The sequence below is a fragment of the Oncorhynchus keta genome, chromosome 21 (genome assembly GCF_023373465.1).
Source record: "Oncorhynchus keta strain PuntledgeMale-10-30-2019 chromosome 21, Oket_V2, whole genome shotgun sequence".
Classification (NCBI taxonomy): Eukaryota; Metazoa; Chordata; class Actinopteri; order Salmoniformes; family Salmonidae; genus Oncorhynchus; species Oncorhynchus keta.
This window is the reverse complement of record NC_068441.1, coordinates 26354610-26378310: the sequence shown is the minus strand read 5'-3', so window position 1 is coordinate 26378310 and position 23701 is coordinate 26354610. Positions and strand designations below refer to the sequence as shown.

At 42.1% G+C, this 23701-nt stretch overlaps 1 protein-coding gene across 25 annotated transcripts in view; it reads right to left on the bottom strand.

Annotated features, from left to right (window-relative positions):
* Positions 1-44: 44 nt before the first annotated feature.
* The window catches only part of LOC118372674 (la-related protein 4-like), a 36198-nt gene continuing 12541 nt past the window's right edge, over positions 45-23701 (bottom strand). For 3 of the 25 annotated variants that reach the window (XM_052473582.1, XM_052473581.1, XM_035758622.2), the window contains 14 exons: positions 21251-21326; positions 19444-19580; positions 17603-17706; positions 17189-17299; positions 15924-15977; positions 11476-11688; positions 8938-9044; positions 8448-8489; positions 7567-7803; positions 7095-7146; positions 6824-6988; positions 6503-6630; positions 6193-6382; positions 45-6004 (listed from right to left, as the gene is read on the bottom strand). In XM_052473582.1, the coding sequence (XP_052329542.1) occupies positions 5621-6004; positions 6193-6382; positions 6503-6630; positions 6824-6988; positions 7095-7146; positions 7567-7803; positions 8448-8489; positions 8938-9044; positions 11476-11688; positions 15924-15977; positions 17189-17299; positions 17603-17706; positions 19444-19580; positions 21251-21326 (2000 nt within the window). In that variant the 3' untranslated portion in view covers positions 45-5620. The remainder of the gene's footprint in view (positions 6005-6192; positions 6383-6502; positions 6631-6823; positions 6989-7094; positions 7147-7566; positions 7804-8447; positions 8490-8937; positions 9045-11475; positions 11689-15923; positions 15978-17188; positions 17300-17602; positions 17707-19443; positions 19581-21250; positions 21327-23701) is intronic. The other 22 variants (XR_008074311.1, XR_008074315.1, XR_008074323.1 and 19 more) reach the window with 22 other exon arrangements.

The window sequence follows — 23701 nt, the reverse complement described above, 5'->3', positions numbered from 1 at the left end:
TGTCTATGTAATATTTTGAAAGCCACGCTGATGCCAGAACAAAAAACTGTTAGCGGCACTTTATTTTGAAAGGTTAAGACCTGAGTCTGCAACATGATGGCACAGTGTACAGTTGGAAATTTGGGAAGCATATCAAGCAAGATCGATATTTATGGACTGCATTCATGCAATGACAAAACAATATTGCCCCACTATGACTTTGACTCAATAAATACAATGCAAAGTGTCTATTCGCATACATGTTCCCGCTTGAAATGATACAACATTCACCAAACAAGTGTGTATATGTTCCTGCTTCCCACCACCATTGGGCTTGCATACCTTTTTATAGGAGCTGTCATGTTATTGGAGCAGCGTATTCAATTATCAGCATTGTCATGAGACTCAAAACATGCGTACACACAAGGTCTACAAACAGCCTCCATATGACCAAAGAATACTTATTTCTTAGAGGACCTTGTATGCCTTCTGGTTGTTATAAGCTTTTGGAAAATCATGACTAATATTACACCCCCACCACGGCACATAATTCTGTATTTCACGTGAACAACAAATTCAATGGGATAACGAGCACCACGCATTTCTGCCTTCCCACTAAACCTGCCCTGCTCAAAATGAAAGTGAATTTGTTACTTTTACTTTGCAGAGAAGGAAAAGCTCAACACTGAGAAGGCACTAGAATTTTGGTTTGGCCTGAAAAGTTTATTTGGACATGAAGAAAGGAGACTGTTAAAGTATAACTGGTGGAGACACACACACACACACTTTTAACACAGATGTCAGGGACAAGACCACAGAGCACCGCACACAAAACATTTAGAAATATACAGACTGCAAAATCATTGCAAGCACAGGACCCAGAATCAGCATCTAAGCCAAAAACAAGAAATATTTGTACTTTATTATTCTTTTAAGTTTTTGTTCAGACATCTATTAAATCAGTAATTCAGTGTCTCACATCCCACCCTCGTACGTTACCATGTCCCAGCTGCACCCCCTCCAACGCCTTTGTTCCCCCCCTCCATGCGCCTTTGTCCCAGCAGGGAAGTGCTACAAAAACTAATCAAAACAGTTAAAGAAAAATAAAACCCTATTCCTGTAATAATTTCAGCAAACCTGCTAAACACCTTTTCTTCAATGTAGACATCTAAAATGATTTTACACTTTACAGGATTAAGAGATTATTTTCAAACTAAAGTTAGTGCATTTCATTCCACAACACCACTAGCTGCTCTTAACTTAGCCATTAATGGATGTAAAAATATAAAAAACATAGGCCCAGTGGTTAGATAGATAACATGTTACTGCACTGATAGCACCCAGGCAGTGCACCGAATTCTCACTTTACCCAAGTAGCAAATCAGATAACAGTTTTGGAAATACTACACACACACATATTTTGGGAAAAACACAAAAAAAATTAAATGCATTGAAATAAAGGGTACATCAGAGTACATTAAAAAACTAAAGTCAAACTGAGGAACTCTTTCAAAAGATTTACTCAAATCTAAAATGTGCTTACTAATAGAGGGAGGGAAAAAAACCTGACCAAAGATTAGCCTTCTAGGCGCAAAATCTGTACAAGAACATTCAGACCACCTACACAAGTGGCCTTCCCTCAAATAGGACTACATTAATCAAGCTTAACTGGCCAGTCAAGAGACAGGGAGCATTATCAATTAACTGACAGCTTTTCCATCCAACAGTAGGAGGGTTACGAGTTCTCCACATCCCACCCAGAAACAGTTGTGTTGGAGCAAGTTCCCAAGGTTGTCTTTTTGCCTGCTTGACTTTGGTCTGGATCATAGAGATCACAATGTTGTATCTGTGCCAATGAGGCCATCTCCATTTAAAGTAGTCAATTTTCTTTTGATATTGGAAAAAAGTGTAAAGCTAAAATTGGCAACTTACCACCAGCTACAGTGTTGAAGTCTAGAAACAAATCTTGAGTAAATTCATTTCTTGTGGCCGCTAGTTGGCGGTCAATGCTCTGATAATTGGTTGATTGCTCCCAATCCATAGGAATCCCCACACAGTTGACTACTTTAAAATGGCAATGTCCATGCAAAAAAAAGTTATTTTCACATAATGATCTCTATACATTTATGGTCTGGATAGTGTTCAATCCATTAATACACAAAGGCTGAATTATGAGTTTGCAGGCGCATAGAAAAGGAACAGATCTGAAGGTTGATGCCCCCCATGTCAAGTCAACTCTCCTAATATTACGCAAACTTCCATTTTTCAAACAATGGACGTGTACGGAATTTAAAACTATCGTGAGATATGCATTAAAATCTTTAAACAAAAGAAAACGAAGACAGTAAAGAGAAAATCCAAAAGTGAAATGTACAAGGGGAAAAAAGCAGCTAAATCATAATCCTATGAGTTAGCCAGACACCAAAACTCTAATATCTGACAGTCGCTCTGCCCTCAATCCCATCCCAAAATAACGTGACTCATCATTATCACCCTTCAGAATCTCTGCTCAATGAATCAACGGCAACATTGAAAAAGGATAACCCCAAAATGGACACGATCAGAGTTCGACAGCATTTCACGGACAAGAAAATAGCCCTCTGTACACGATAAGCACTAAACACCTACCAACACCACACCTGGAAGTCTCCACTGGCCACCCCTAATCTCCTACTGGGACAGGTTCGGTACTGCATGTTATCAACACACCTGGAAGTCTCCACTGGCCACCCCTAATCTCCTACTGGGACAGGTTCGGTACTGCATGTTATCAACACACCTGGAAGTCTCCACTGGCCACCCCTAATCTCCTACTGGGACAGGTTAGGTACTGCATGTTATCAACACACCTGGAAGTCTCCACTGGCCAACCCTAATCTCCTACTGGGACAGGTTAGGTACTGCATGTTATCAACACACCTGGAAGTCTCCACTGGCCAACCCTAATCTCCTACTGGAACAGGTTAGGTACTGCATGTTATCAACACACCTGGAAGTCTCCACTGGCCACCCCTAATCTCCTACTGGGACAGGTTCGGTACTGCATGTTATCAACACACCTGGAAGTCTCCACTGGCCACCCCTAATCTCCTACTGGGACAGGTTCGGTACTGCATGTTATCAACACACCTGGAAGTCTCCACTGGCCACCCCTAATCTCCTACTGGGACAGGTTCGGTACTGCATGTTATCAACACACCTGGAAGTCTCCACTGGCCACCCCTAATCTCCTACTGTGACAGGTTCGGTACTGCATGTTATCAACACACCTGGAAGTCTCCACTGGCCACCCCTAATCTCCTACTGTGACAGGTTCGGTACTGCATGTCATCAACTCAAATTGAGAAGTCAGAACACTAACCGGAATCTTGCTGGGGAAGAACTTTACTGACAATTTTCTTTTTTTTAAGTTTAAAAAAAGAAAGAAGTTTATTTGCATTAAAAACGTAAAATTCCAGTGATCGCTGCTCTAAACCAGTAAACTCCTTTATAGATTAATTCCTGATGCTAACAAATAAGAGAATGAGAACGTTTACTTGACTTCAGGCCATTTTAAAATGAGCAAGCTCGAATACATAGTACCAAAGACTAGTTTCATGCTTGGGATCCCATTACTACTCTATAAAATACCATCTAACCTATTCTACATGATACAAGAGCTACCAAAATGCATGGCAGACTACTCTGGAACATGTTGCACAGATATGATGGCATGTTGAAATGGCCAGATATCTGGGGTGGAAAGGTTTCTATTTGATGATAAAGACCAACTGTTCCATCAAGACATAAATAGGAAGTTATATGTTAACGTCGGTATCCTGCATTTGACCACATAGGTACAATTAATTGTACATATTAATACAACAAGTTAAACTTTTATGCAAGACAAATAATTAAAACTACTCTTCTTAAAAGGACAATCAGCAGTTGAAACAGTGTTCTCCCTACCCTGTTACAGTAAAAAGCTGAGGGATGGGGTTGGAGAAATGTAACAGCTCAAATTCATAGACTGAGCTATGGATGCATAAAAATGACAGCTTTAACCATGTTTTGAGGCTATATAGATTTAGTCTGCATTTACTTTGTTTACAAACATTGGAGTAAAACAGGCTTATATTTTGGGTGCTGATGGGGTATGACAGTGGAACAAAGCTTTAATACTTGAAGAATGAAATTGGTACATAAATTAATAATAGGTCCAATAATGAATGTAGCAACTGCAGACTGCCCCTTTAAAAAGGCTACGTATAAAATGGCCAAATACATGATAACTGAACGTGTCAGGGGTCTACAATGCGAGTGCTGACTGCCTCAACTACCAAATACCTTCACTAAGGGATGACTCCTCCCTTTCTCATGAGCTGTTACCCATGACAACACTTCCCGATCCACTCAAATCCCAACCAATGGATTGGTGGGTCATGTTCATAACACACTGTAGCAAACCACTTTAAAAAATTTTATTTAAACTTAAACCACTTAAAAAAACGAAAGCAAGCAGTTCGTATGGGAAAACTTCTGCAAGTACCTTGGGACTACTGAACTTGATCCTGGATGGAGAGATTATGCACTAATGGTTGGCGCAATCATCATTAACCAACCAAAGCATATTTTAACTAAACAGGATTGGCAGACAGTTGGGACCAACAACTCAAACATTTAACCATATGTTTCAAAGTAATAGGAAATGGAGAGTGGAAAATAGAACAATTCAGTGACCGACAGCCTGACTATCCAAACTTTCTCCCACATTTGCACGGTATCCAATCACCATTATCATAAAGGTTTTAATGTCCTACTCAAGCAAGGGTATACCAAAGGTTTCCATCAACCGTGAAAATAAAATCATTGATTCTAATAAATTCATATTTTCCCATTGATTCTGAACACAAAATCATTCCAGACTCTTAGCTGACAGGCATCCAAGACTGTTTCTTCACCTAAAAGAAAGTGCAGCTTGACAGGCTTCCCAACTCACTCCATCTCTCAGAACAGTTCAAAATAGGCACTTCTCTAAAACCATGTGGCCCTCTCGCTTCAAACCTACATAAAAACACATTTTATGAGCTATCCTTAGCCCTTCGCCAAAATAATCACTTGCCAACCCCAACAACAAATTGCATCATATGTATCAACTCATAACGATGTCATATTGGTGGATGTCCACATCTTTTGCTGTGTCACATAATGACTAGATTTCCTAACAGCTCTTTTCTTTTTTTCCCCTTTGCAACTACCAGTATTCTGGTGATACAAGGCATTACTGTACATTTGTTCCCCATCCCCCACTGACAGAAATCAAATGAACATAGATTTAGCAGTGGAGGGCCCAGCCTTCAAGCTAACCAAGGTGAGGCAGCATGTAAGCATCTCTCGCTATTCTTTCAAACAAGTACTTCAGTTTATGATTTGTAACACTCGTGTCGGCCCCCTCTTAAAATGATTACCGCTTGCAGTCTTTCCTAAACAAAGGTCAGCGGATGTCCGACCGAGCTTCAGGGGGGTCTTTAAGATGAAGAACCCGAACGTGTTCTTTCATCCAATAACATATTTATATATATATTTATCTCTTTACATATATATATACACACACGTATATAGATTTGTGTTTGTTTTTCTGTTAGTCTGTTTGTTGTTTAAACTACTTTGGTGACCGGGGGGGAATGTTCTGTTCCTTCCCGCTCCGTCTAGCCCAGCCCTGGGGGGAGATGCGGCGGCTCATGGACGCACCTCTCTGCTGATCTCGGTACTTTAGGCCCATCCCTCCGGATCGGGCAGGGCCATTAAACCCACAGTATGAGCCAAGGGGATCAAGGTGGGGCTGGCCTTCTCCAGGCCGCTCGGGTTTCTCAGGCCTATCCCCATCGCTGCTGGAGGTGGTGGCGGGCTCGTCGGCCTTGTTGACCCGCAGTTCACGCAGGGGTTGGATGGCCGGGGAGGTGGGAGGGTTTGGGGAGGTGCTTGGCGCTGGGGGCTGGGTGGCTGGCCGCTTGCACATCTCAGCATAGCTCAGTTTCCTTGACTCCTGGTTGGATGGATGAATAGATGGATAGACAAAAAAGAGAATAGGGGAGGAGAGAAAATAGACATAGGATGACTAGGGCCTGACATCTCTTCATTAATCTCTATTTAACCTATTATGTTGACTGACAACATTCTATCCAATGCATTATGTATCCAGTGAAATCCACCAGGCAATGAGTGAAGTCTTACCGGTGCAGGTGTGGTAGTGGCGGGAAATGGTGTTGCCGTGGAGATGGACTGACTGTGGGTGGGCGTAGGTTTGGTTGCAGCGGCGGGCTGTGAGGGGGTTGGCAGAGAAGAGGGTGGTGTGGGGGGTGGAGCCATCTCTTTTTGGACATGAGGCTCAGGCTTCTCCACTTTCTTCACCGGATGAGCAACACTGCACAGGCAGGAAAGGAAAAGGTTACCAATAAGGTTCATTTCCAACAGTGAAATCATGTTGGATCATCAAAATCCCTACAGCAGATCTTTGCAGCCGTAAGCCAGAGGTAAACCATACCTTGGAACAAGGGGCTCCACAACCAGAGGGGTGGGGGGTTTGTGGGCCAGCACGACCTGACTGGGCGCACTCACAGCCTCCTTTTGGGCACTAGCAGGAGGGGCCACAGACTCCTTATTCACATCAGGCTGAAAATAAGAGTAATGAACATAGTTGACTTAAGAGGGGTGAAAGACATGATGTTTGGCTGAGGGACTAACTACAGTAAGAGGAATGTAAGAGTTGGGATTAAGTGACAGACCAGACAAAAGTTATTATAGACCACTTCTTCCTGTCACATCAAGTGTTCAGGAGGCAAAAACTAACAGGATTTTTCCTTGCCTTGTCGCTGGTCACCTTGAGGCCTCGAACCACATCAGACATGCGAGTCTCTAGCACGGGCTCTCCCTGCGTGCTGACCACACACCCAGGCAATGGAGGGAAGTTGGAGGTCGCCAGGTCAAACTTGGGCTGTGGAACCTTTATCTCGCTCAGAGGGATGGGCCTCTGAAAACCAAAACACAGAAGACACACATTTGACCATGTGGGTGAGATAGGGGGTATAAACCACACTAAACATGGGATAGAGGAAATTAAATGGCAGAAAACTGACCGTGATCCTCTCGTCCTCTCTCTTCCTCCGCATCCCTCTGTAGCTGCCTCTCCTACAACAGATAAACATGTTACACACAGCATAGAGATGATCATAAGCAAACATGTAATTGTTTGTTGGGGAGGCTTTGGATGGCCAAGACAGACCTGTTTGAACCCTCAGATCTCATAATCTTACCGCTCATCGGGTCAAGTGTAGAGACTAGTGACTTTGGGGGGATAGATAGAGATAGAGGAGAAAGAAAAAGGAGTGAAAGAAGGGGGGGGGGTAGATGGATGGAGAGAGAGCGGAGTGAAAAAGGAAAACCCAAAAGTCTTCATCACTTAGTTTGAAGCACCTCTATGCGCATCGATTTGTCATCACTGGGTCAAAGCCATTTGATAAAGCCCAACAGGGACATGATCACATTTCATGTATGAGCAGGTTGTTGGGTGTGTGGATGGATGTATGAAGGGGCTCTGTGCAGACTGACCTGCCCCTGCCAGCAATGCCCATGTCTCCATTGGGCATCCCCTCTGCAGCCAGTGGCAGGGTGTCCCTGAGGGTGGGGGGCACAGGGCCAGGCTCCGGGGTGCTACCCAGGGGAGCCCCTGCCGCCCGGGGAGGAAGAGCGCTGGAGGGGCCCGACAGGCCATCCACCAGGGGGGATACGGGGGTAACAGAGGGAGGGGTCTCGTCACATGGCCGGGGCTGGCTCTTCGCGTGGTTCCTGAGGAAAGGAAGATCAGTCAGTCATATCAACTTAACGAACTCAATCGCTCAAGCATAAATGCCATCTATCGTTCAGTCTAAAGATATGATCACAAAAGAACTAGAGGGGTTCCAGTATGATTCATGCAGAGGATGAGGACAGGACATTAAACATTAAGATGGTAAATGAAGGGGATTGTAAATATGCTCCTGTATAGAATACTAAGAGAATGGTTTTTTCAGCACAAGCTGAGGGTAATGAACTTGCTGGATCCCATATTCAAACAACAAATGTAAATGAAATTAATTTTAATTTTCTATTATTTTACTTTTAGATTTGTGTGTATTGTTGTGAATTGTTAGATACTACTGCACTGTTGGATCTAGGAACCATTTCACTACACCCAAAATAACATCTGCATGTGACCAATAAAATGTGATCATAGTGTCATTTGTCAGTTACGCTAGCCATCTAACATATCAGTTGAGGGTTGCCATTCACCACCGTTCCCAAGGACACCCCAGTGTAGCATTACATGGATGGTTTAAAATCGGGATTAACATCGTAGCTTGTGAACGCGCATGTTTTAGAATGACACTGGATGAAATGAAAGTGTGAGAGAGCATCAACTGATGACATGATTGATATCTGATCATTTATACCTGAAGGCATTGATTACATTCTTTCTAGAATAGAGGGGGACACTGTGGGGAGTAAGAGACAAACAGTTATTTATGACAGCAGATGATGATGAACATAAATACCATTATGTGCACTAAATTACAGTGTCTGTTCAATTACAACAACCGTCCTGGTGCTAGTCAAACTGGCTTTTTAAAACATAATCTAATGTTGTAAGGCTGTGGATTAATTCACTGGACCACTTTGGACGGCCAAATAAGGCGTTTGAACCCTCAGATCTCATAATCTTACCGCTCATCGGGTCAAGTGTAGAGACTAGTGACTTTGGGGGGATAGATAGAGATAGAGGAGAAAGAAAAAGGAGTGAAAGAAAGGAAAACCCAAAAGTCTTCATCACTTAGCTTGAAGCACCTCTATGCGCATCGATATGTCATCATTGGGTCAAAGCCATCTAATAAAGCCTTCTGATGGAGCCGGATGGGTTTTCTTGCCCTGAGAGAAAACACCTACCGGTTTCTGTTGAAGGGCGGTCGTCCGAGGCCCAAGGGACTGGTGCCAGTCTTGTAGTTCCCAGGGGTGCTGAAGCCATTCACAAAGCCACTGTTGGGGAACGGGGCCTGGAGAAAAAGCAGAAAACAAAATGGCGACCAGTCAAATCACCTCAGTTTTCTATGACACAGCTCTTACAAGATTAGCTGATCCTGACAGTGATACATTAGTAAATGTCATCCCCCCTCTGACCCCAGAGCGCAATGTGAAGGATGTGTGTTACTGCTGACGCAGGGTAAATTCACATGGGTCCGAACAGGACATGTTGAAGATTACGTCCACCATTCCTAAATCACCTACCCAGATCATCAGATCTCAATCTTATTGCTCACTGGTGTGAAACAGGAAAGGAAGATTTGGGGGCATATATGAACCCAGAGTGGTTTGTCTCCCAGCCTGAACCCCTCTATGCGCATGGTTATGTCATCATTAGGTTCAGAGGTTTGTATTTATAGGAGCAATTTGCAGAAAAAAAGAATAATTTGAATCATGTTCTAAAAATGTCTGTTCAGAATGATCATACAATTACATCTGAAACTTGAGTTCCTACAGGTACACCCAACACTTCTGTACCCATGGCAACCAACACACACTCTGGAGGGGCTGGTCATCCTAGGAATGAACAACAGTACTTCTAACCAAATCTAATTCAATACAAGTTACAGCTAGAGGTCGACATCCTGCCCATGTTCTGTTATAATCTCCACCTGGCACAGCCAGAAGAGGACTGGCCACCCCACATAGCCTGGTTCCTCTCTAGGTTTCTTCCTAGGTTTTGGCCTTTCTAGGGAGTTTTTCCTAGCCACCGTGCTTCTACACCTGCATTGCTTGCTGTTTGGGGTTTTAGGCTGGGTTTATGTACAGCACTTTGAGATATCAGCTGATGTACGAAAGGCTATATAAATACATTTGATTTGATTGGTTAATTTGGGCCGATTTCAAGTTTTCATAACAATTGGAATTTTTGGACACCAATTTATTTTTTTACACCGTACACATTTAACTAGGCAAGTCAGTTAAGAACACATTCTTATTTTCAATGACGGCCTAGGAGCGAGCGGTGGGTTAACTGCCTTGTTCAGGGGCAGATTTGTACCAACCAACTGCCTCTCATTGCACTCCACGAAGAGCCTGCCTGTTACGTAAATGCAGTAAGAAGCCAAAGTAAGTTGCAAGCTAGCATTAAACTTATCAATCATAATCACTAGTTAACTACCCATGGTTGATGATATTACTACTTTATCTAGCGTGTCCTGCGTTGCATATAATCGATGCAACGGAGGGGGATGATTCAACAACGGCGCATTTGCGAAAAAAGCACAATCGTTGAACGGCTGCACCAAACCATGCAACAGTTTGGGCCGCCTGGCTCGTTGCGAACTAATTTGCCAGAATTTGACATAATTATGACATAACATTGAAGGTTGTGCAATGTAACAGCAATATTTAGACTTAGGGATGCAACCCGTTAGATAAACTACGGAACGGTTCCTTATTTCACTGAAATAATAAACGTTGTTTTCGAAATGATAGTTTCCAGATTCGACCATATTAATAACCAAAGGCTCGTATTTCTGTGTGTTATGTTATAATTAAGCCTATGATTTGATTTAGCAGTCTGACTGGGCGATGGTAGGCAGCAGCAGGCACGTAAGCATTCATTCAAACAGCACTTCTATGCGTTTTGCCAGCAGCTCTTCGCAATGCTTCAAGTATTGCGCTGTTTATGACTTCAAGCCTATCAACTCACGAGATTTGGCTGGTGTAACCGATGTGAAATGGTTAGCTAGTTAGCGGGGTGCGCACTAATCGCGTTTCAAATGTCACTCGCTCTGAGACTTGGAGTAGTTGTTCCACTTGCTCTGCAAGGGCCACAGATTTTGTGGCGCGATGGGTAACGATGCTTCGAGGGTGGCTGTTTTCGATGTGTTCCTGGTATGAGCCCAGGTAGGGGCGAGGAGGGGGACGGAAGCTATACTGTTACACTGGCATAACTAAAGTGCCTATAAGAACATCCAATAGTCAAAGGTATATGAAATACAAATGGTAGAGAGAGAAATAGTCCTATACATACTATATTAACTACAACCTAAAACCTCTTACCTTGGAATATTGAATACTCATGTTAAAAGGAACCACCAGCTTTCATATGTTCTCATGTTCTGAGCAAGGAACTTAAGTAAGCTTTTTTTTTTACATGGCACATATTGCACTTTTACTTTCTTCTCCAACACTTTGTTTTTGCATTATTTAAACCAAATTGAACATGTTTCAGTATTTATTTGAGGCTAAATTGATTTTTATTGATGTATTATATTGAGTCAAAATAAGTGTTTATTCAGTATTGTTTTAAGCGTCATTATTTCAAATAAATAAAAAACATTTATATACATAAATCGGCCGATACCGATTATTGGAGGACCCAAAAAATGTTTCGGTATTGAAAAATCATAATGGTCGACCTCTAGTTACAACAGGAAACAATCAAGCGGGCCTCACCAGCGGGGTCTGGAAGTAAGGGGCAGGCGATGGGTTCCAGGTGGGTGGCACCAGGGGGTAGAGTGGGTACTGCTGCTGGGGGCTGAATACCTGCTGCATGTAGAGGTGTGTTGAGTTATACTGGGACTGGCCCTGCTGGCTGTACACACTGGAGTTCGGTACACTACGGTAGCCATTCTTCGCAAAGAATGTGTTGATGGCCTTGATACGAGCCTAGACAGAGCAAGAGAGCGACAGGAAGATGTGTAAAGGACTGGAAATGGAGAGTATGAACACGACATGTAAACACAATGTACAGTAAAATAAACATTGACATTACATCGTCTCCCCACACTGCCATTCACAGAGAAGGAAAGAGGCCATGCTCCTTGTTCCCCTCAGATCTCATAATCTCACGGTCATTAGGTCAGTCACACTGTGCTGACGGAGGGAGGGAGAGGACGATGAAGAGGGAGGACGAAAAAGGGAGGGAAAGTTAGAGAGGAGGAGAGGGTAGTGATTTAGAGATGAAGAGAGCCCTCCACAGCCACAGTGCTCCTGGGTCCTTCCAAGCGCGATACTGATCATCACCGGGGGGGTACCGCTTTTTCCAGCCTTAAACATCATGCAAGTCAAATCATAGTTCTGGAGTTTGAGGCATTAAGCTACTCAATTTAGCACAACAATCAAATTCACATTGTTAGCAACCTAAATGATAACCATTTGAAATTGAGCCTGAATGTGTTATGCCAGATACATTTAATGACAATACTGGCAATCAACTAGTGCTAAAGAAGAGTGGTTGAATGAAATGTGGACAATGTCATAACATCTTGAATGGGGGAGATGACTGGAGATTGAGTTCAGACCAGTTTAGAACAGAACGAGACAGAGACTGCTGGCTGGACTTACTCCTTCCTTTTCAGATGCTTATATAGGCACAAACTCAAGGTGACCTTACTGTCGTGCAGCCACAGCTCAGCCACGTGCTCTCAACAAGACAGCAACCCCCTTTACAAGTCACTGACCTGACCGCATAACAGCTGACTCTAAAACAGTCTGAGGTAGTCCACACAGCACTGCTTCCCCCCACTCCTATCATCTGATCTCAGAGTTATACCGTTGACTAATGTTACGCATTGCCCCCCCTTGACCAAACTAAATCTTAAAAGGAGCCATTTCGGTCCCAACAGAATAAAAATACAATTATTTGTAATGCACACATTGAATCATAGAATTTATAAACTTAACTTTTATTTCATAATTTTAAACTGAATTGAGTGAACCCCATCAGCTATATTGGTGCCGTGATGTCTGAGTATGAGGTCAAAGAGGGGTGAAATGTAACCAATGTCCTCTCACTTTTGATGAGTAACCTTGCTGGAGACTTGTTAGCTTCCTGTACTCATCCCTATAGGCTTTAGTTAAGTTGGCCAACAGAGTACTGTACTGGACACGGTTCACACCCAGTCAATCACAAGAGCAAGATTAATGAGGGAGTGGAAATGCTATCCTTAACCTCTAGGCTAGGGGGCAGTATTTTCACATCCGGATGATAAGTGTGCCCAAAGTAAACTACCTGCTACTCAGGCCCAGAAGCTAGGATATGCATATTAGTAGATTTGGATAGAAAACGGTTTGAATGATGTCTGAGTATAACAGACCTTATTTGATAAACCATCCAGGATTTTTTTTTTATGTCACTCTTTTCAATGAGTTTTCTATGTGGATCGAGATTTCTAAGGCACTTGCTTGCAGTTCCTTTCGCTTCCACTGGATGTCAACAGTCTTTCGAAATTGGTTGATGTTTTTCCCTTTGAGAAATGAAGAAGTAGGGCTGTTCAGAACGAGGATCGAGTCTAGTGTACTGTTGCGGTTGGGGCACGCGACCTGAAAGCGCACTCCACTTTGTTTTTTCCACTATGGAAAGCAGTTTATCCCGTCTGTGTTATCAATTAAATGTTATCGATTATTTACGTTAAAAAATACCTAGCTGGATTAGGAAAGGTGTTTGAAATGTTTGGACAAAGATTACAGGTAATTTATTAGATATTTTGTAGTCATGTTACGCGAGTTGGAACCAGTGTTTCTCTGGCTCAAACACACCAAATAAATGGACATTTTGGAGATATAACGATGGAATTAATCAAACAAAAGGACAATTTGTGATGTTTATGGAACATATTGGAGTGCCAACAGAAGAAGCTCTTCAAAGGTAAGGCACAAATGATATAGTTATGAGTTTTGTGTCGTGCCTGGCGAGATGAAATACACTGCTCAAAGAAATTAAGGGAACACTAAAATAACACATCCTAGATCTGAATGAATGAAATATTCTTATTAAATACTTTTTTCTTTACATAGTTGAATGTGCTGACAACAAAATCAGACAAAAATTATCAATGGAAATCAAATGTATCAACCCATGGAGGTCTGGATTTGGAGTCACACTCAAAATTAAAGTGGAAAACCACACTGCAGGCTGGTCCAACTTTGATGTAATGTCCTTAAAACAAGTCAAAATGAGGCTCCGTAGTGTGTGGCCCCGCGTGCATGTATGACCTCCCTACAACGCCTGGGCATGCTCCTGATGAGGTTGTGGATGGTCTCCTGAGGGATCTCCTCCCAGACCTGGACTAAAGCATCCGCCAACTCCTGGACAGTCTGTGGTGCAACGTGGCGTTGCTGGATGGAGCGAGACATGATGTCCCAGTGCAGCCCCCCAAAGAAATGCCACCGCCAAACCGGTCATGCTGGAGGATGTTGCAGGCAGCAGAACGTTCTCCACGGCGTCTCCAGACTGTCACGTCTGTCACATGTGCTCAGTGTGAACCTGCTTTCATCTGTGAAGAGCACAGGGCGCCAGTGGCGAATTTGCCAATCTTGGTGTTCTCTGGCAAATGCCAAACGTCCTGCACGGTGTTGGGCTGTAAGCACAACCCCCACCTGTGGATGTCAGGCCCTCATACCACCCTCACGGAGTCTGTTTCTGACCGTTTGAGCAGACACATGCACATTTGTGGCCTGCTGGAGGTCATTTTGCAGGGCTCTGGCAGTGCTCCTCCTGCTCCTCCTTGCACAAAGGCGGAGGGAGCTGTCCTGCTGCTGGGTTGTTGCCCTCCTACGGCCTCCTCCACATCTCAGCCCAACACCGTGCAGGACGTTTGGCATTTGCCAAAGAACACCAAGATTGGCAAATTCGCCACTGGCGCCCTGTGCTCTTCACAGATGAAAGCAGGTTCACACTGAGCACATGTGACAGACGTGACAGTCTGGAGACGCCGTGGAGAACGTTCTACTGGCCTGTCTCCTGGTAGCGCCTCCATGCTCTGGACACTACGCTGACAGACACAGCAAACCTTCTTGCCACAGCTCGCATTGATGTGCCATCCTGGATGAGCTGCACTACCTGAGCAACTGGTGTGGGTTGTAGACTCCGTCTCATGCTACCACTAGAGTGAAAGCACCACCAGCATTCAAAAGTGACCAAAACATCAGCCAGGAAGCAAAGGAACTGAGAAGTGGTCTGGTCACCACCTGCAGAACCACTCCTTTATTGGGGTTGTCTTGCTAATTGCCTATAATTTCCACCTGTTGTCTATTCTATTTGCACAACAGCATGTGAAATTTAATGTCAATCAGTGTTGCTTCCTAAGTGGACAGTTTGATTTCACAGAAGTGTGATTGACTTGAGTTACATTGTGCTGTTTAGGTGTTCTCTTTATTTTTTTGAGCAGTGTATATTGTCTGTGTGTTTGATGGGGCGCTGTCCTCAGAAAATTGCATGTTTTGCTTTCGCCGTAAATACTTTTTGTAATCGGACACCGTGGCTGGATCAACAAGTCGTCAAGCTTTAATTTGACATATTGCATGTGTATTTTCAAAAATGTTAAATATTTACAACTCTGTAGTTTGAATTTGGCGCCCTGCACTTTCACTGGATGTTGGTCAGGTTGGACGGTAGCGTCCCATCTAGCCTAGAGAGGTTAAGAAGGTCTATGACAGGGCTACTCAACTAAATTGTAATGGGGGTCAAATTGCTGTTTTTGTCACACTCCCTTTTAATGTGTCCATAGAGGGGAACAGAACAACTATGTTCCAGAGAGTCATAGCTTTCAGGAATGGGGTGATAAAAAAATGAATGAATCATGCCAAATAGCAAAACTGAATATGAAACTTGGTCAACTTGAAATTAGTTTGTAAACTTTATACAGACAATGAATGCAATATTAACCATATTGAAACAAAATATTTAAATATTGAATTTTAAAACTGAATGCAATATTCATTCAATTCAGTTTCAGATCATGAAATACAAGTTTAACTTATGAACTCAATTTGTGCATTACAAATGCAAAAATATTCAACTTCAAAAATATTGAATTCAAATACATTTTCTGTTGGCACTGAAATCACTTAATAGAAAAGCAGCACGTCTCACATGAGAAAGGAACAGTACATGTACTCACCATGATGGGTTTTCCCTGAAACGTTTTCACATCTTCCCTTAGATATATGTGTGCCTGAGGAAGAAGAGAGGAAAAACAAAGTACTGTGAGAGAGCTGGACAATAACTTTTCACATGTAGGAGATATGATTACATGTCTAAATAGCTTTTCTTTTATGTACAACTTGCAGACATAGCAGCAGCATCAACCCCACAAACAGAAAAGAGCCTCCAAGTACAAACGAACCAGGGGCCTGCCAGTTCATTTGTCTTTGACCAATCAAATCAGATCTTTTTCCAGAGCTGATCTAGTTGGTGAAAAAATATCAGAATGGGCTACCTGTGTAAACACAGCTTTTCACTAGGCTGGTAAACTATACCGAACAAAAATAAACATGGAACAATTTCAAAGATTTTACTGAGTTACAGTTCATAAGGAAAATCAGTCAATTGAAATAAATAAATTAGGCTCCAAACTACGAATTTCCCATGACTGGGCAGGGGCGCAGTCATGCATGGAACTGGAGGGCATAGGCCCACCCACTGGGGAGCCAGGCCCAGCCAATCACAATGAGTTTTATTACAGACAGAGATACTACACAGTTTCATCAGCTGTCCGGGTGACCTGTCTCAGATGATCCTACAGATGAAGAAACTGGATGTGGAAGTCCTGGGCTGGCGTGGCTACACGTGGTCTGCAGTTGCAAGGCCAGTTGAACGTACTGCCAAATTCTCTAAAACGACGTTGGAGGCAGCTTATGGTAGAGAAATGAACATTCAAGTCCCTGGCAAGAGCACTGGGGGACATTCCTGCAGTCAGCATGTCACTCCCTCAAAACATGAGACATCTGTGGCATTGTGTTGTGTGACAAAAACTGCGCATTTTAGAGTGGCCTTTTTCTGTACCCAGCACAAGGTACACCTGTGTAATGACCATGCTGTTTAATCAGTTTCTTGATGAGCCACATCAGTCAGGTGGATGGATTATCTTGGCAAAGAGAAATGCTTACTAACAGGGATGTAAACAAATTTGAGACGAATAAGCTTTTTGTGCGTAAGGAAAATGTCAGGGACCAATACTTGACGTGTCATTTATATTTTTGTTCAGTATAGATCAATCAACAGAACTGTGTTGGTTTGATTGAACTAACAAATAGGAAATTACATTTATACAATATCAGAAGACAAATAGCAAAAAAACATGTGCAAATTCAACACACATGCAGTGAACTTTGAATAAGGACATTTTCACTGACTGACTACAGAGTGTGGAAAGTGCAACGATACCTGCTGTGCATCAGTGTCCGACTGGAATGTGATGTACCAGTTGTTGTTGGCCGCAAATTCAACACTCATCACCTTGGGACAGTTTTCATTCTTAAAGAGGGCCTCCACTTCCTGAGGAAATAGAGAGAAGATGAGGGTGTTAGAACTCTAAGAAAGGTTCTGCAACAAAATAAATGATATTCTTCACAGGTAATGCGCAAATGGCTACACCAGCATTTCCCAAAATCGGTCCTAGTGACCCCAAGGGGTACATTTTTAGTTTTTTGCACAAGTACTACACAGCTTATTCAAATCAAAGCTTGATGATTACTTGGTTATTTGAATCAGCTGTGTAGTGCTAGGGCAGTGGGCTACATAGAAGGTAAACCGGAAAAAACGTTCAAACACAGAAAAGCTCTTTCTAAATTTTGTTACCTCTACAGGTGTGGTCTCTGGCACCTCCCTCAGAATAATGATGCAGCGCTTGTGATTGGGCCGAACCTTTTCCCCCATCTCGTCAACTTGCACCATGGGCGAGGCTGAAACCACACACAAAAATATATCAAATTTACTAGTGCCTTTTCAAATAATGACTCAGTGAGGATTATTTGCTCTCATTTGAGTGAGTTTGCTCCCAAAGCCAGGTTCATGGCATACCTACCCCAAAGTGCTTGAAAAACTTGACTCAACTTTAACATGGATCATGTTTCTCACCTACTTAATGCTGCTCCCATTAATTACTACTATGACAGTGCCTTCAGAGAGTATCCACACCCCTTGACTTTTCCCACATTTTGTTGTGTTACAGCCTGAATTTAAAATGGATGAAATTCAGATTGTGTGTCACTGGCCTACACACACACACACACCTCTGTACCACACATACAATGATGTGCAAGGTCCCTCAGTTGAGTAGTGAATTTCATGCACAAATTCAACCAAAACACCAGGGAGGTTTTCAAATGCCACAAAAGGGCACCTATTGGTAGATGGGAGAAGAAGAAAAAAAGCAGACATTGAATATCCCTTTGAGCATGGTGAAGTTATTAATTACGCTTTGGATGGCGCATCAATACAGCCAGCCACTACAAAGATACAGGCGTCCTTCCTAACTCCGTTACCGGAGAAGGGGGAAACCGTTCAAGGATTTCACCAAGAGGGCAATGATGAATAGGATGGATCAACAACATTCTAGTTACTCCACAATACTAACCTAAATGACAGAGCGAAAAGGAGGAAGCCTGTACAGAATAAAAATATTACAAAACATGTATCCTGTTTGCAATAAGGAACTAAAGTAAAACTGCAAAAGAGATCCATAGAAATGAACTTTGTCCTGAATACAAAGCGTTATGCTTGGGGCAAATCAAACGCGTCACTGAGTACCATATTTTCAAGCATGGTGGTGGCGTATGCTTTTCACCGGCAAGGACTAGGGAGTTGTTTTTTGTGGGGGGAGCTAGGCACAGGTAAAATCCTAGTTCAGTCTGCTTTCTAACAGACACTGGGAGACAAATTAACCTTCTAGCAGGACAATAACCTAAAACATAAGGCCAAATATACGCTGTAGTTGCTTACCAAGACAACAATGAATGTTCCTATGTGGCCTAGTTACAGTTTTGACTTAAATTGCCTTGAAAATCTATGGCAAGATTTGAAAATGGCTGTCAAGCAATGATCGACAACCAACTTGACAGAGCTTGAAGAATTTTTCAAAGAATGGGCAAATATTGTACAATCCAGTTGTGCAAAGCTCTTCGAGACTTACGCAGAAAGACTCAGCTGTAATCACTGCCAAAGGTGATTCTAACATGTGTTGACTGAGGGGTGTGAACACCTATGTAAATGACATACTCAATTTTTAATAGATTTGAAAAAATGTGTCAATATAGGGTATTGGGTGTCAAATATATTTAATCCATTTGGAATTCAGGCTGTAACAAAAATGTGGAATAAGTCATTTGTCATTTTGTAGGGACTAAGTATATTGTTTTAAGTTTGACTACTACAATCCTTCTCGATACTATTACTAATTAATCTAACAATGCAGTTCTAGCCACCACTTATCTCGTTCCCAGCCATGTGTCAACACAACATCTGGTATGAGGCTACAACTTGTGCTAAGTGATTTTTAGCTTGGGTAGAAATCCTGCAACCTGAGCTTGTTTCTGACCAGTCATGTAGCAGGCTACAGTATAAGCCTGTCCAGGGAGGCTATTTCCACAGTTCTCCCCACTCCTAATAGGGTCAAAGGTGAGGTGGGTTTTTGTTCATACCTCGTAGTACCTCCAGGATGAGGTCCATGTCGGTAGTGAGGACCTTGATGCCCTCAATGCTGGCGATGGTCCAGATGGGGACAAAGTGATCACTATCCATCTGGGACATCAGGTACAGATCCTTGGACAGATTCTCTCTGAAGACAGAAGAGGGCATGAGAAACCAACAAGACATGTTTGTTACATGCTATGGGGAGCGAAGATACATTTGTGCTCCGTTTCTTGAAGCTGGGCGTAAGACACATTTTACAACTCCACAGGAGAGGCATTTTAAAGTGAAACCTTTATCCCCATCTAAATGCATTTATTTTTTGAACGTGTGAACTTTCATGTGCCTGAATAAAAACACCTCAAACTGTAAATACAAAAACGTGAATCAGAAAGCTGTTTAGTCATGGAGAAAATCCAGAATCTTACATAGCCATGATTGGTTGAGATAATGGGGAGACTGGAACATTCATGAGTCTGTTCTGTCACTCAAGGCTTCTGTCAAATGGCAGGCCCTGCTACCACGGATATTTGAACGAGCCGAAGATCATTAGATGTACCAATATTTTCATCATGGACAACATGCAGTTTAGTTGTAGCTACAGCTTTCAATAACAGTGTTGAATACAGCTGCTGGTATCGACACAGTGCTGTCTTCTATGGCAAAAGCAGTCTGGTTGAAGCAGAGTGGGAAGGATTATTTTGAAATGTTTTAGTCTGCTGTGAATCATCATAATCCATACACAAGCGTCTACAGTTAAAATGTCAAGCTAGCTACATGTGCATACGATATTGGCTCAACTGTATCGAAAGGTTGTATTCATTGCAAGCTATTGTTAGCTATCTGGCCTCCCAGTTGCAAACAGGTAACATTATAGCCAGCTTGCTAGCTGAGCTGGCCAGGTGATTTCTGCTGTTAATGTTGATTGCCGATGTGCTAAGCCATGCATGATGCCAATCTTCGTCATACAGTGCATTCAGAAAGTATTCAGACCCCTTAACGTTTTCCACTTTGTTACGTTGGATTAAATTGTCCCCCCCTCAACCTACACACAACACCCCATAATAACAAAACAAAAAGCCTTTTCTCTAAATGGGATTATACATCTAGCAACTTCTTAAGCAGGATTACTTACCCATGTTTTCTCCAACTATAGTGTATGACATACAATTTTTAAGGTTCGATTCTACTTTTATCCAACGTAAAAAATAAAATAAAAAATAAACATTTCCAATTTGGGAACATGAGACTAAAAAGAGGTGGTATACCTTCATGTTCCAATGTTTATTTTCCTTGTTCCCCTCAAAGACCTCAATCATTAGGTCAGTCACACTGTACTGATGAAGAGGAAAGAGGGAGAGTTGGAAGCGGTGTAGAGGGAGTAGGAAAGTTAACGGGTGAAGCGATTTATAGAGAGATGAAGAGGACAATCCTCCAGTCACAGTGCTCCTGGGTCCTTCAAAGTGCGATACTGATCATCCCCGGGAGTACAGCTTTTGTTCAAATCCAAGGTCTGCTTGATTCATTACATAAACCATCACACAACATCTAGAATTGCTTAGGTCAGTAAGAGACATTGCAATTCCGACTGCAGATAGCCTAGTGGTTCGAACATTGGGTCAGTAACCAAAAGGTTGCTAGATCGAATCCCCGAGCTAACAAGGTAAAATTCTGTCATTCTGCCCCTGAACAAAGGCAGTTAACCCACTGTTCGTAGGCAGTCATTGACTTGCCTAAAGCCAGTTAAAAAAAATAATAATAATTAAAGTTATAACAACCATTTAAAAACAGGCTCTTCGATAGCAGTTCACTACTTACCTTGAAAAGCAAAACTCCAGCTGTTTCTTCAGAGACTCTCTCAGGCTCTCTTCAGAGAGGGGCTGCTGTTCCTCCACTGCACACACACAATTTCATATCACAATTCATGTTTGGGTATAGGCTGAAAAGCTACAAGTTTTATTCCTTGTGCATAACAACTGTTACCAAAGCCATACATCTGATCGATACCATTGGTTATCAATATTCAATTAATTTAGGCAACACTAAATGACGATAGTTCATGAAAGGCAAAACTGAGAAAATGTAGTTTAACTTGGTTTTATTTGTCACATTTACAGTGCAATGCTTCACTTCCCCACACTGCAGTATTCAACATTAAACTAATGATACAATTAAAGAGAGGAAGCTAAATACAGGGTCATTACCAGTAGCAAATTCACAATGTGCAGCGATACTGAGTATTTGAGGTAGATATGTACATGTAGGCAGGAATTAGGAAAAAGTAACTGGTAGCAGGATAAATAATAATGGTAAACAGTTTGGCAGCAGCTAAGTGGTGAGTGTGTCAGTGCAAAATGTCAGCATAGGTGTGAAAGCAAATATACATGTAAACAGTGCTGAAAAGTGACTGGCAGCAGGACACACATTCAAAAGTTTGGAGTCACTTAGAAATGTCCTTGTTTTTTAAAGAAAAGCAAATTGTTTGTCCATTAAAATAACATCAAATTGATCAGAAATACAGTATAGAAATACAGTATAGACATTGTTAATGTTGTAAATGACTATTGTAGCTGGAAATGGCAGATTTTTAATCCAATATCTACATAGGCCCATTATCAGCAAACATCACTCCTCTGTTCCAATGGCACTGTGTTGGCAAATTCAAGTTCATCATTGTAAAAGGCTAATTGATCATTAGAAAACCCCTTTGCAATTATGTTAGCACAGCTGAAAACTGTTGTTCTGATTAAAGAAGCAAAAAAACATCCTGGAGTCGCCTCTTCACAGTTGACGCTGAGACTGGTGTTCTGCGGGTACTATTTAATGAAGCTGCCAGTTGAGGACTTGTGAGGTGTCTGTTTCTCAAACTAGACATACTAATGTACTTGTCCTCTTGCTCAGTTGTGCACCGGGGCCTCCCACTCCTCTTTCTATTCTGGTTAGACAGTTTGCACTGTTCTGTGAAGGGAGTAGTTCACAGCGTTGTACGAGATATTCAGTTTCTTGTCAATTTCTCGCATGGAATAGCTTTCATTTCTCAGAACAAGAATAGACTGACGAGTTTCAGAAGAAAGTTTTGTTTCTGGCCATTCTGAGTCTGTAATCAAACTCACAAATGCTGATGCTCCAGATACTCAACTAGTCTAAAAAGGTGGGCAGTTTTATTGTTTCTTTAAAATCAGCACAAGTTTCCAGCTGTACTAACATAATTGCAAAGGGATTTTCTAATGATCAATTAGCCTTTTAGAATTATACACTTTAATGAGCTAACACTTTAATGAGCTAACACTTTAATGAGCTAACACTTTAATGAGCTAACACTTTAATGAGCTAACACTTTAATGAGCTAACACTTTAATGAGCTAACACTTTAATGAGCTAACACTTTAATGAGCTAACACTTTAATGAGCTAACACTTTAATGAGCTAACACTTTAATGAGCTAACACTTTAATGAGCTAACACTTTAATGAGCTAACACTTTAATGAGCTAACACTTTAATGAGCTAACACTTTAATGAGCTAACACTTTAATGAGCTAACACTTTAATGAGCTAACACTTTAATGAGCTAACAACGTGCCATAGGAACAGGAGTGATGGTTGCTGATAATGGGCCTCTGTACGCCTATGAAAATATACCTTTTAAAAACTCTGCCGTTATCAAGCCACAATAGTCATTCACAACATTAACAATGTCTACACTACGTTATTTTAATGGAGAAAAATAAATAATTGCTTTTCTTTCAAAAACAAGGACATTTCTAAGTGACCCCAAACTTTTGAACGGTAGTGTGTGTACGGTAATAAACAGTACAATATCCATTCAGGTTTTTTTCTGCATAGTAAGTCTTGGGTGGGCCGCCTAAGTGTTTTTTCAGACCGCCTACGTACAAAATAAAATTTTGCTCTCACACACTACTTGACCAACAGTGTGTGAACATCTGCTCGACGAACATTCATTTCAAAACCATGGGCATTAATACGGAGGTGGTTTCCACTTTGCTGCTATAACAGCCTCCACTCTTCTGGGAAGGCTTTCCACTAGATGTCGGAACATTTCTGCAGGGACTGGCTTCCATTCAGCCACAACAGCATTAGTGAAGTCGGGCACAGATGGTGGACAATTAGGACTGGCTCGCAGACGGCATTCCAATTAATCCCAAAGGTGTTCGGTGAGGTTGAGGTCAGGGCTCTGTGTAGCAGTCAAGTTCTTCCACACAGATCGACAAACCATTTCTGTATGGACCTCGTTTTGACAAATGGTGAA